This window comes from Ambystoma mexicanum, chromosome 5q (genome assembly GCF_040938575.1).
Source record: "Ambystoma mexicanum isolate Mex_15411 chromosome 5q, UKY_AmexF1_1, whole genome shotgun sequence".
NCBI classification, from domain to species: Eukaryota; Metazoa; Chordata; class Amphibia; order Caudata; family Ambystomatidae; genus Ambystoma; species Ambystoma mexicanum.
This window is the reverse complement of record NC_090933.1, coordinates 919,138,282-919,151,336: the sequence shown is the minus strand read 5'-3', so window position 1 is coordinate 919,151,336 and position 13,055 is coordinate 919,138,282. Positions and strand designations below refer to the sequence as shown.

Sequence of the window (13,055 nt, the reverse complement as noted above, 5' to 3'; positions counted from 1 at the left end):
CCCAAAACGGAAGCTCTGCACAAACTGCTAAATCAGATCTCTTTAGCATGAGATCACAAGCAACCTTAGACATGTTTCAGCCTAATTGGACATCGTCAAAGAAGTGTAGCGTGGATCTCTAGGCTGGGGATCTCCATCTGAACAGATCTGTCTCACATGGGGTGACATAAATCAAACGCAAGTTGACTTGCATGAAATAATAATCTGACCATCAAGATGGCCGGCCTGCGTCAACTTGGACTGAGAAAAACGTATGTTCAATATGTGTCCATGTTTATGAGTAGGCTGATTAGCTAAGTGTAAAAGGATGAGATCTCCTAGAGAGGATATTACATCTCCTGAAGCGCAAATTGGCATTTGCTCTGCCCAGTTATTAGAATCTCCTCACAGATTTAGATGAGTGTATATCGGAATCATTTCCACTAACCTGTCCATGACCAAAGTGAAGAATGAAGAACAAGTTGGGGGGGTTAACATAAAAAAAAGTTCTCAAAGAGATGGTGATATGGGAAATCTAAATAAAAATGGCAGAGGCCATCACTAGAAAGTGAAAGAAATAGGTCATTCTTTACAAAAGGAATTATGGAAGCCCCCAATAAAACCAGACAGCTCTTTGAAATCAACTAAGAACTTGGATGTCACATCTTCCCAAGAACAGGCTGATAAACTACGCTCTTTTTTAACAAACATGACAAATAAAACAAATACTACATTATCAGCATAGCTATAAGAACCACTTCTCATATGAAATTACATACACAATGACGGGTGACATACAAAAAATAGGACACAAGATGAAATCCTCTAACACTCGAAGCTTCCTGTGTTTTAGACTAAACCCATCAAACTGATCGAAGAGCAAATAGAAATTCTAGCTCTTATTAGCTCTCAAATATGCAAAACATCCTTGTGTAAGAGAACTGTCCCTAATCAGCGTAAAGAAGATTCCATCACCCTTCTTCCAGAGAGCACTAACGTAGCTCCTCTCCGAAAGGACACTAGCATGGTCCATCTTAATATATCAAAGTGCTGCAAATGTTCAATCGCACTTTCCGGAGAACGGAGAGACTAGTCACTGATCAACTGAATAAAATACTCTGAAAATCTTTTTCATGATACGCAGCCTGGATTCTGTCCCAACAGGCATACAAGTTCCTTCCTTATTGAACATCAGGGAGAACATTCTAAAACCCACAGATGCAATCAACAGACCTAACGGTTGCATAAAATCCCGTAGATCACAAAACTCCCATTGACCGTCTGTGGGCCTGGAAGCAGCCAATCTTAGGTGAATAAAATGTTCCTTCATGAGTGCGCCAGCCAGGTCAAACTCAGCAAGTACTACTGTCCTACATTCACACTGACTTGTGGAATCAGAGAGGTTTCTGTTTTTGATCCCTGGCTGTTCAATGCTTACATATGCCCAATCGCTAACATTATTAAAGATGTTATGGACACCCTCCAAATATATGCAGATAAAACACAGCCAATCGTGAACAAGAATGTCATCTCCTACTGACTATTAGACATTCAAGCATGAAGTATCAAAATAAAGATTTGATGACCAGGAGCTAAAAGGAGCACCTGGGATCACGCATCACCTGTAGGCAGGAGCTACCTTTGGAGGAACCAGGAGCTACTACATAGCACGCCACAAATCTATCTTACCCATGACATGTAAACTCTTTCTGTCCATTAAATATGATCCATTATGCTTTAAATGTCCCTTACGTGTGTCCATTATTCTCCTGCATACACATTCCCAAACATACAGAAATCACATCGGAATGTTTGTGGATCGATGATGATTCCAACATTTCTTTTGCTGAATGACAATTTCACCTAATTTCTTTTGTGCCGATTTTGCCACTTTGCTTTACTGCAAAAACAAGCAGGAGACACCCTGCACACCTTCTTCCTCCACCTCCCATTTATATATTCCTAACCCAAACTTAATATCTATATTTTTGCAGAAGTGGTACAAAAATAATCAAAAAACAATTCTGTGAAAATGTCAATCAGCAACAATGGGTAATATACCATGCCTGATGCCAGTTGAACTGGGGAGTCAAAGGTAGCCCTTGGTAGCTGCTGATGTCAAGCTAACCAATCTTTCCTACGCAATATGGAAAGTCGTCATTTTTATCCCCAAAAATGTATTCCTGTATCTCATTATGGCTCCTCTTTTTAGTAGCTCTGGCTCACTCTTATTAGGGTCGGCACTGAAAGCTGTGAACTTAGGGGGTTTATTTGATAATCAGCATGCATTTGCTAGATAAACAACCTCACTCGCAATGCCCATTACCACCTCCACCAACTGAAAAAGACACTTCCTCTTCAGTACATGAAACCTGACATTGACTCTAATCACCCTTCTGTCCTCATCCTACTTGATCTCTCTTCTGCTTTTGACACGGTCAATGATGTTATGCTGCTCAACCGTCTTTGTGAAAACCTGTCTATCACTGATCAGGCTCTGGCCTGGCTGACTTCTTTCCTCTCTGACCGTCCCTCCGAGGTCCAGCTTGGGTCCTTCCTCTCCTCTCTCTCTCCACCTGCTGTGTTCCCCATGGGTCTAACCTTTCTCCCTGGTTTTTCAACCAATACCTGGCACCTCTCGCCCACCACATTACTGCTCTCTGCTCCAACTTCCAGTGCTATGCTGATGACACCCAGCTCGCGTTGAGGCTCCCCTCTACCGCCTTTTCTGCTTTTGTCATCCCAGATTGTCTGTCGGCAATCCAGGAGAGGTGCGCCGCCAATTATCTCTGCCTTAATGCCAGCAAGACGGAGATCCTCCTCATCGGCACACCTGCACCCCTCTTTCCCGCCACTCTCTCGTCGGCCTACCTTGGCCCTCCTCCGGTTATCTTCAACTCCTCACTCTCCTTCTCTCCTCATATTACCGACATCTCTAAGAAGTCAAACTACCAATTGCACCTCCTCAGAGGAATTCTTCCTTTCCTCTCCTTCCCCCAGAAGCTCACTGTATCTAGAGCTCTGGTTATCTCTAGGTGTGACTACTGTAACAGCCTCTTTTCAAATCTGCCTGCCACTACTCTCTGTCCTCTGTAACTCATCCAGAACAGGACTGCGAGACTTGTCCTTGGCTTCAAGCCCAGGGATTGTATCGCTTCAGCACTGTAATCTCTCCATTGGCTCCCAGTGGCTTCAAGGATCAAGTTCAAGACCCTTGGTATTGTCCACAAGGCCTTCTGGGGCCTGGGAACAAAATATCTCAAGCTCACCCTTCTGAAATATCTTCCTAATCAAGCTCTTCGCTACTCCACCTCCAACTCCCTGAGGGTCTGTCGCTTTTCCAAGCAACAAGTTGGGGCAGATCTCTCTCTTCGGCTGGCACCTCCCTCTGGAACAGCCTCCCTGCCTCTCTGAAACTTGAGCAGAACCATCTCCGGTTCCAGAGGCAGCTCAATACTTTCCTCTTTGCTTCTGCATTCTCTCTTCCGCTACCTTGCTGATCTCCTGTCTAAAACTGCACTTGTTACCTGGCTACCCTTTAAACCACAGGCCCAGGTCCCTGTTCTCCTAGTTGCACACCTGCACCGCCTCCTGGCAGCCCTGCACTTGGGCTGTATCTGTAACCCTACAACCCCCCTACCTGCTCTTATCTAACACTTGTTTACTGCACTTAACCCTGCACTGCCACCTGCTGGCCGCACTTCTTGTTTTCAATGTTTGATCACATGTCTTGCACTTGCTCCTCCTCCCCTTCCCCTTGCACTTCTCCCCTTCCCTCTCCCCCGCATTTGCGCGATCTCAATGTCACTGGGCCTAGTAAGATCGTTCTTGTACCCCCTGTTCCCCTCCCTCATCGCACCTTGAAACACTTTTGTATATGCGCGCTATAAATAAAATATCATATATCATTACTCAAGGTAGAGTTAAATAAAGCTCTTATCTTGTTTAACATCAATTATTGTAACAGACTATACACAAGACTGCCCATAAACCTAAATGGTGAACTCTAACTAGTATAGAACAAAGCATCTACATCGATTCTTGGTTACACACCCAGAGACCGAAATATACTAACTGTGCACACACGGCACTGGATTCCAGCAGCGAAAGAATAAAACTCCTGGTGCTCTGCACTGATCACGCTTGTCCCATCGGATTAACAGTGCAAAGTACCCGACAGACTTCTACAGACACTAAGTATCTCCAAGAAAGCCGGGACCCTCATCATGCATGAATCTGCAAGGAGCCCCACCAGAAAAAGGAGGAATGGAGACAAGGCCTTGGCTTTGCAAGGCCCCTATGTCCTAGAAAAATCTACAATGGGACCTCAAAGTCACCAAAGACACACACACACACATTCAAGAAAGCAGCTCGAACAGGCCCTAAATGAGCACCCTCGTGCCCAACTACCAGAACCTTCCCAGCAAACCACTCTTTTATCTTAAGGGGGACCTGTACCCCAACCCCAGCACTTTAAAAGTGGCAGGAATATTAACCTCGCTAGCCTGTAAATATCTCTCTGATTCACCCCTCTCAATATCCTTCCTCTAACCAGGTACCCTTCACCAGCACTTTCCTCATTGCGCCCCGAAGTGAATTGCATTGCTTATTGGTGTGTTAAAATACAAATCTGAAGGATTGTCCATTCACCAGATTGTGTTACTTCTTTAACCACTGGAGTTCTTTTAACACCGTCTGAATTACTACTAACATATGCATCATGCTTCCAAATGCTAGGCTCTCTGAGTTCTAAGTGATCACTCGAGAAAACTCATCCTTAATCTTGCTTGCAGAAACTGCAAGATTCACAATGACAAAGCCGAACGTGAAGAAAAAATACTGCAAGTACCTTACAGCCTATGGTGAAGACAGACTTGAAGCCTTATGCTTTATACCTTCAATATAGGTGACAATGTTGAGCCTTGAATCTTATTTACCTTGGCCACATGAATTCATCATAGAATGGACATTTGAAGTTTTCCAAATTGACTGAAAACTTCAGTCTGTTAAGAAACGACAACTGTTAAGGGAATTCTTGACCTTTTCCTGTAACAGTGTCATTACAAGCCAGGTGTTCAGCTAGGAGTCAATCTGCAGTTTGCTAAGTCTCAAATGGGCTGCCACGACTACAGCTGAAGCTGATAGCCTGAACAGCAGTGTTATCCCGATAGTGCTGCTACCAACCTTTACAGTTAGCACCCTGAAGAGAAAGTTCAGCTGCAGGTAGCTCACAAGAATGCTAGGATCAAGCGTAGTAATGGCTGGTAGTGTGATGCCCATACTCGCATTTGGATGGCACCTACTTAACCGTCTCCACATTGTGCTGCCAACATGAAATCCAATGTCCGAAAATTACACCTGCACTTGGTCGCTCATAACGGTATAGCATGTGGACAATGCTGGCACCTTTGGCCAAATAGTCCTCCTTATACACCTTTAACGGTTGCTTGGGGCAATACGACAGGACACAGGGCAGACAAAGGCTGGTGCTACTCAACATACATACAAATGCTTGAAAACTGAAATATGCAAATATGTGCCTTGCAAGTCAAATACCATCCCGCAATTATCCTCTTACATTGCTCCTTAAATCCTCATTTTGAGCTTGTGTTTTGTTGACTTCCTGTTCAGTGCCCTTTATTTAAGCTTACCCCTGCAGCTAACTCCAAATGGCATTCACACTGACACAGTCTTTCAAAGAGATCCTTTTGCAATATGTGCAAGGCCTCGTGCAGTAACGACTATATAATATTTGGAGTTAAAGAGGGCCAACAGGTGGGGAGCATCTGGGGACAACTCTTGAAAGGAAACTGCATCTTTCCTTGAGGAGCTTCAGAACCCAGTAGTGCCAGGAAACGTTCTTGCATGCTACCATAAATCTCCCAGCATTCACCCAGCACTGGAGTTAAATAAAGGGTAAAGACATCAAAGCTCTACAGACTGAGTAGATAGAGCAGCTACTGCGATCAGCAAACATTTGCTTCATAATAGCTCCTCTGTCGAAAGCTTTTGTGTAGGGCCCGAAGGGGACACAGTGGTTGGATCGAGAACCAGTGGGCAAACCAACACCACTGAGACACAGTAGTTCTCCAGGAGGAGACCCAGAGAAATTCAGCTAGTAGCATAGGCTCAACCTGGTTAGCTAATAGGATTTCCTAAGATTAGGTTTTGGATATTTGGCTGGCTACAGCATTTGGAACTTATGTGATAAGAATAGGGTGTCGAAGAAGGGACAAACACTTTAAGACTAAAGAAAGTACTTTATTCTTCAAGATGAGGATCACCTTTGAACTGGATGGTCCCACTTCATATTGGCCCACCCCTGACACTGTTTTGTACAGTGTGTCAAGAGATGGGGTGAGGAGTTGGACAAAGAGGTGGCCTTATTCAAATCTAAACTAATCAACATAAAGGGGCTAGCTTTCCCTATCTCTACAGGGTTATCCCTGCATAGTCTAAGATAACTCAGGTGTTCATTGTCAGGATGAGGGTCACAAGAAAGCGTCTTTGACCAAATCCTACTCTATCCCTACTACTAAGTTTACAAAATAGCTCTGCATCTATAGAAGACAAAATACCAGGAAAACAGCTCCCTTCTCCTGGCAAACTGGCTCACACTTTTCCTTTTTTTACTTCAGTTTCTGATTCAACAAAGGGTTTCAGGGCCGGAGAATTACTCCCTTCTAACCCGCCCAATAATCCTCAAAAGTCTCTTTAGTTCCTCCAACAGAGTTTTACAGATGTGTTCCACAATTCAAACGGTCTTTCTTGACCTTTTCCCCAAACCGAACGTTATCTCTAACCATCTCTGGTTGTCTGTCCTTCTCTACACTACTTTCGATGTAATCACTGTGACGAGGGAGAGTACTCTTTTTACACTCTGGACTTTGTTTGCTTTGCCAACTACTGCTGTAGTAAGGGCAGATAACCCGGAATGCTTCTTCTCCGTGGCTTCTCTTGGTGTTGCCACTGTGACGAGGGAGATTACTCCTGAGTGTTTCTTTGGTTTTGCTTCATTTTATCACTGTGACGAGGGAGATTACTCCTGTATTTCTCTTGGGTTTCAAAGCACACACCAATGTGATGAGGCAGAGCACGCCTGTACTTCTCTTGAGTTTCAAAGGGGTCACCACTGTGACGAGGATGGTACAACCTTGATGCGATTATGTCCTGGCCCCCTCCTGGGTCTCCCGTTATGCCTGTTACTGAGGGTGATCATCATTGGATCTTCCTGTGGCATCCAAGCCACTTCTCTCCACCGCGGAACTTTGTGGCGCGGAGTCAACATTTTCTTCCGGGTGGTATGCCTCTTTCTTTGGGGCCTTGGCAGTATCAGCATCGTTTATGAGCCAGTTGGTCCACCCTCCTTGGGTCATGCTACTGCCTGGAGCTCTTCTTCCTTGGTCCGGGTTGGCAGCTTGTCTCCCAGTTACTCGAAGGGCCACTCTCTGTCCCGACCATGATTCTCCCGGGTCTCATTTTTGGTTTCATTGCTGCTACGCATTCAAAACTCCCGGGCTCCTTCTCCATCACTGAAGGGTAGTCCTTTCTCGCTTTTGTTCATGTACAGCTGATCCCTCTCCAGCGTGAATGCATGGCCTTTCTTTTGTCTTTGTGGATTGATCTCCATTCTTCCCTCCCTCTTCTTCATCTCAGTATGGTGGGATGCCAACCAACCCGCATTCTTTATGGTTTTTCCATTCCTCCTCTTCTCAGTACTTTGAAAGAGTGTATGCGTGAATGGTGTAGTATTACAATAACAAATGGGGCTGATACTTTAGAAGGGTGAGAGGGTGTAGGGATGTCCTGTAAGAGGTTCTGAGGGAGTCTCTCCCTATGAAGTCTCTCCCCATGAGGTCCTCCCTCTTATTAACACCCCTAAGGGGAATAACGGTTAAGAGCCTCAGCTCCCTAGCCTCATAAGAAAGGGCTTCCTTCCCCCTGGGGAGAAGTGACGGTATCCCATGAATCATCACAACAGTTCAACTTTTAAACGCTTGTAGACAGGGGTCAAGCCCTACAAAACATTTGGCGGGCTCAATAAAATACGTAATGGGACGTGACGTCAACAGGAATTACAATACCACAGTGAAATAGGCACATTTCATTCAATTAGCTTTGCTTAACCATGCAAATTTGACAGGACAAATGGCATTTGCCTTTCATAAAATCAAAAAAACAAGGGAGGATATTTTTTTCTAATAGTGTATTGAAAACGTTAAAAGGTGTGCATGTTTTAAACTCCAAGAACCAGTATGAATGTTTTTCTTGGAATATGCAGTCCCGAAAATGTGACATTTCACCTTTAGTTATGTGTTCTATTTTCATCAGGTTTCCCTAATTGTGACATTTCACCTTTAGTTATGTGTTCTATTGAATGTTTTTCTTGGAATATGCAGTCCTGAAAATGTGACATTTCACCTTTAGTTATGTGTTCTATTTTCATCAGATTTCCCGAATTGTGACATTTCACCTTTAGTTATGTGTTCTTTTTTCATCAGGTTACATGGTGCAGGGGTAAAGTGCCCTGCCTGTGAACCTGGCGACCACAGTTCCAGTCCTGAGGTCGGTGTAAGTTCATAAATTGAAATAAAGAGAGAAAATGTTTCTCGTTTTACACCCAGCCTCTAAAATACCAGGGGATGGAGGGGCTGCCCTTTGAAAAAGGTGGGTGGACGCTATCTACCCGCGTGTACCCTCGACTTGAGTCCTGTTTGTAGAACATTTCCCCCGATCCGATCAGAGGTCGAAGTGGGCGACAGAGGTGTGCCTCTACTTTTTTTAGTTAAGTTTTACTGTTCCTATACTTTTATTTTAAAAAGAAATCATTCCGAATGGTTGCATTTTGAACTAAAAGTGGAGGAAAAAGTTGAAACTTACAATTCAATGCACTGCACTGAACGTTCTCTTAAACAGCAGGCACATTTGTTTAGGGGTTTGTATTGGCGTGAGAAGGGGCGTGGCGATGGGGTTTGTGGGGAGTGGAGTAGGCCAGCAGGGAACATAGTTCCCCTACTTCTTTTCGTACACCTCGAACACTGGATCCAATAGACATTTACTAAACCTAAGACTGACAACCCTTCTAATGAACCATTTGATCACGATCAGTCCTCTTCTCTGTCCTCATTTCTTGGACATGACTTCCTCACGATGCACACACTTCTGCTCCAAAGCATAGACATATGGAGAGAGCTTTCATGGCTCTGACATAGCTATCTGCCATGCCAATCTACAGTTTCCAATGTTTGACTGGCTAGCTCCAAACCTTTATCAAACATCTGTCTTGTCACATCCGATGAGACACCTGGTAACTGCAATCATTCGTGATGTCTCAACTCTGCTGATGCTGCAATACACCTCTGTGTTTATAGCGGATCTCTACATCGGTATATAAGTGAAAGTCTCAGTTTCCACCCCCTCGAGCAGTGGACTGGACCTTTCTTCCTTCCTTGTTTGATCAAATGAGTATCAGTTAGTCTGGTGATATAACCACCTATTTATAAGACCACCAAAACACAATCCAGTTTGTCATGTGGGCTATAAAAATGGAATATAATTTAAAAATGTTGCGTGTCATTATGACATTTGCATTTGGGGAAAAAAGCTTTAGAAAAGGGAAGCATGTTCTGAGTTCAGCAAGGAGAAGAAGGGACGTGTAGTCCGTGGCATCTTGGATCACTTTGGAGGACCCGTAGCAAAACATAATGACAAGGCAACTGACTAAATAAAAAAGCTCATTTTACTCTTTATGTGCAACAAGTCTTACAATTTCGTCCAGGCTGTTTCGGCGCACACATTCCCTTTCCCCAAATGCGGTCAGGGATGCAAATAAAACGGGGTGATGCGGTGATATTTATGCTTTGAAATAAATACACGCGTCACCTTGACACATCGTAAACAGCGATAAAATGACCCCGGGAGGCAGGGAGCCAGAATGCACAAGTTCAATTTAAAAGGAATATGTACATAAAAAAATCTAAGAAAAAAATAACAACATTTTGGCCAAAAAAGAAAGATGGAATAAAACCAGAGGAGGAAGCATAGAGTGCCAAGAAACTAGCAATGTGTTATTCGTAGGAAATTAACAGTTCTGAATAGTCAAAACCTTACTTCTTGCTCCCTTAGACTGCTGCTGAAAGGTGTGTACAGTGTTACAGCACACAGCTTTGATTTTGTAACATATAATCCTGTTGAGGAGCTCTGAAACAGCTAATAAACGAACCTTGCCATAGGCCAGAGGAGAACCGGAGAGAGTGAGCAGAGAAAGCTTGCAGAGTGCCGCTGCACAAACTGCCTCTCCTCTTGGCACTTCCAGCTTGAGCAGAACAGTCGCATTTGGTACATATATAGCACTTAGATTCGATGCAGTACAAATGCATCTTAACATAACACTTAGCATAACTCTTGGTCTAGTGGCAGCTATGCTTAGAACACAAGCCACTTTGCTCAGGAGTCCAAATCATCAACGAGACCAGGTGCCACAATCCCGTTGGCCAAGACTATACTAATGGCCGGCAGAAAGATGTGACTGGGCCCACTCTAGGGAGGGCTGGGGGGGGGGGGCTTGACCAAGCAATATTAAGTCTCAATATTAAGTCTTAACTTGCTGAATATTGATGAAAATGCATGGGCAGTGTTACAAGCCTATTGAACTTGGGTTACCAAAGCCAAATGGGATCAAATCAATGGATTGTTCCAGAAGCACTCCATGAGGCTAAAGAATAAAAAGGTACAGCCAATCATCGCTCTTTACTATTTTTGAAGGGAAATTCAGCAAAAAAGCACACATGCATAATATTAATTTTTATTAAATTATATCAATTTACGTGTCCATGAAGGATAGCTCAGCAGCAACGTGCTCGCCATGGAAACAAGAGGACACAAAGCAACACAGGTTCGATCCCATGTCCACGCTTAATACGCAACTAAGACAACCAACTAACTAAAAGGTACACAATTATGCCTTCATTTCTGTATTTTATTTAGGTGCTGGATTCAAAGGGACCTTTTTAGGAAATCTTTGAGGGTTATTTTCGTCGTGGTGGGAGGTGGCCCCAGTGCTGAAGTGTGAAAATGCTATGCATGCTTTCCAGTGTGTAATTATGCTGGACTGGCAACACCAGGTGTGGACGCGGATCGGAATCACACATTCCGTCCTTCCCATTCACCTCAGACAGCATCTCTGCCCACATCCGACTTTTGGTGGGGAGGAGAGAATTTGAAGTCCTACGTTATCTGCCTGATTTGTACACCTGCTAAAACTCACTGGCTTACCATAGGTATGCACGTACATGCCTCCTGCCATGACCGTTTGCATGTTGAGGTGTACACATGTAAGGAAACCCGGTACCACCCGGACTTCCGTGCATTATGTAAATCTGAACTTGAAAACCATCAATACTGCAAGGAAAGGACTACTTAAAAATAAGCCCCTCCCCTCCCAATCGCAATACCCAGCAAAACGAGTCTCGGAGTTTTTAACGGTCATATATGACTACGCGCATAGGTAATACAACCTTGTGGGTTGTAATGCCGCTTGCGAAGCAGAGTAATAAGAACGTGTCATAAAAGCAGCTACCGGTCCACACTCCCTGCATGCCAATCAATGCCAGCTACCACACCCCCTGCATGATAATCAATGCCAGCTACCCCCCCCCCACTGCGTGACAATCAATGCCAGCTACTGGGCCACACTCCCTGCATGACCATTTATGCCAGCTACCACACTCCGTGCATGACAATCCATGCCAGCTACCGGACCACCACACCCCCTGCATGACAATCAATGCCAGCTACCGGACCACCACACCCCCTGCATGACAATCAATGCTAGCTACCGGACCACACTCCCTGCATGACCATTAATGCCAGCTACCACACTCCGTGCATGACAATCAATGCCAGCTACCGGACCACCACACCACCTGCATGACAATCAATGCTAGCTACCGGACCACACTCCCTGCATGACAATCAATGCCAGCTACCGGACCACATTCCCTGCATGACAATCAATGCCAGCTACCACACTCCTTGCATGACAATCAATGCCAGCTACCGTACCGCATTCCCTGCATGACAACCAATGCCAGCTACCACACTCCTTGCATGACAATCAATGCCAGCTACCGGACCGCATTCCCTGCATGACAATCAATGCCAGCTACCACACTCCCTGCATGACAAACAATGCCAGCTACCGGACCGCATTCCCTGCATGACAATCAATGCCAGCTACCACACTCCCTGCATGATCATCAATGCCAGCTACCGGACCGCATTCCCTGCATGACGATCAATGCCAGCTACCACACTCCCTGCATGACAATCAATGCCAGCTACCGGACCACATTCCCTGCATGACAATCAATGCCAGCTACCACACTCCTTGCATGACAATCAATGCCAGCTACCGGACCACATTCCCTGCATGACAATCAATGCCAGCTACCACACTCCCTGCATGACAATCAATGCCAGCTACCGGACCACACTGCCCGCATGACAATCAATGCCAGCTACCGGACCACACTCCCTGCATGACCATCAGTTCAGGCCCACTGTGCTGGCTTGTCCAGGGTGGGGAGTCCTTAGCTGGACGGCTAAGGGCGGGGTGCCTCTGTTTGCCATCCCCAGCAGAACCCTTCCAAGAGAAGCAGGTTTTAGACTTGACACCGGGCCAGAGCCTTATTCATAAACAGCCTGGGAGCAAAATGAGCAAGTGTTCGGCTAATCTCACCAGACGTATTTGACGTGGCTGTTCGGGGCCTGGTCCGCGGGCGGATCCCTCGGGTGGTAGCGGTGTTTGGGGAGCTGAGAAAGCCCAGCTCCGTGAAGAATACCTGCGGTCAGAAAGAAAGCACATTTTATTATTTCCATTTTATTTTTTGGGATGCAGTTTTTGGGGAACGTGTTACGCGGTACAGTGATGTCATCTGTTTAGAACAGTTCATAACACAGAACAGTTCCAACATGAAGTCACATCTTTGGAAGCTGCTTACTCAAAAGAATTCATTAAACATCATAGTCCAATTGAAGAGCACTTAACCCCACTGATCCTGCATTAGCCAGTGCGC

The 13,055-nt window shown here is 45.0% G+C and overlaps 1 protein-coding gene across 7 annotated transcripts in view; it reads right to left on the bottom strand.

Moving 5' to 3' along the window:
- VPS13B (vacuolar protein sorting 13 homolog B) overlaps positions 1-13,055 on the bottom strand; it is a 3,421,660-nt gene that overhangs the window by 36,682 nt on the left and 3,371,923 nt on the right. For all 7 annotated transcript variants that reach the window (XM_069621427.1, XM_069621422.1, XM_069621424.1 and 4 more), the window contains one exon: positions 12,719-12,821. In XM_069621427.1, the coding sequence (XP_069477528.1) occupies positions 12,719-12,821 (103 nt within the window). The remainder of the gene's footprint in view (positions 1-12,718; positions 12,822-13,055) is intronic.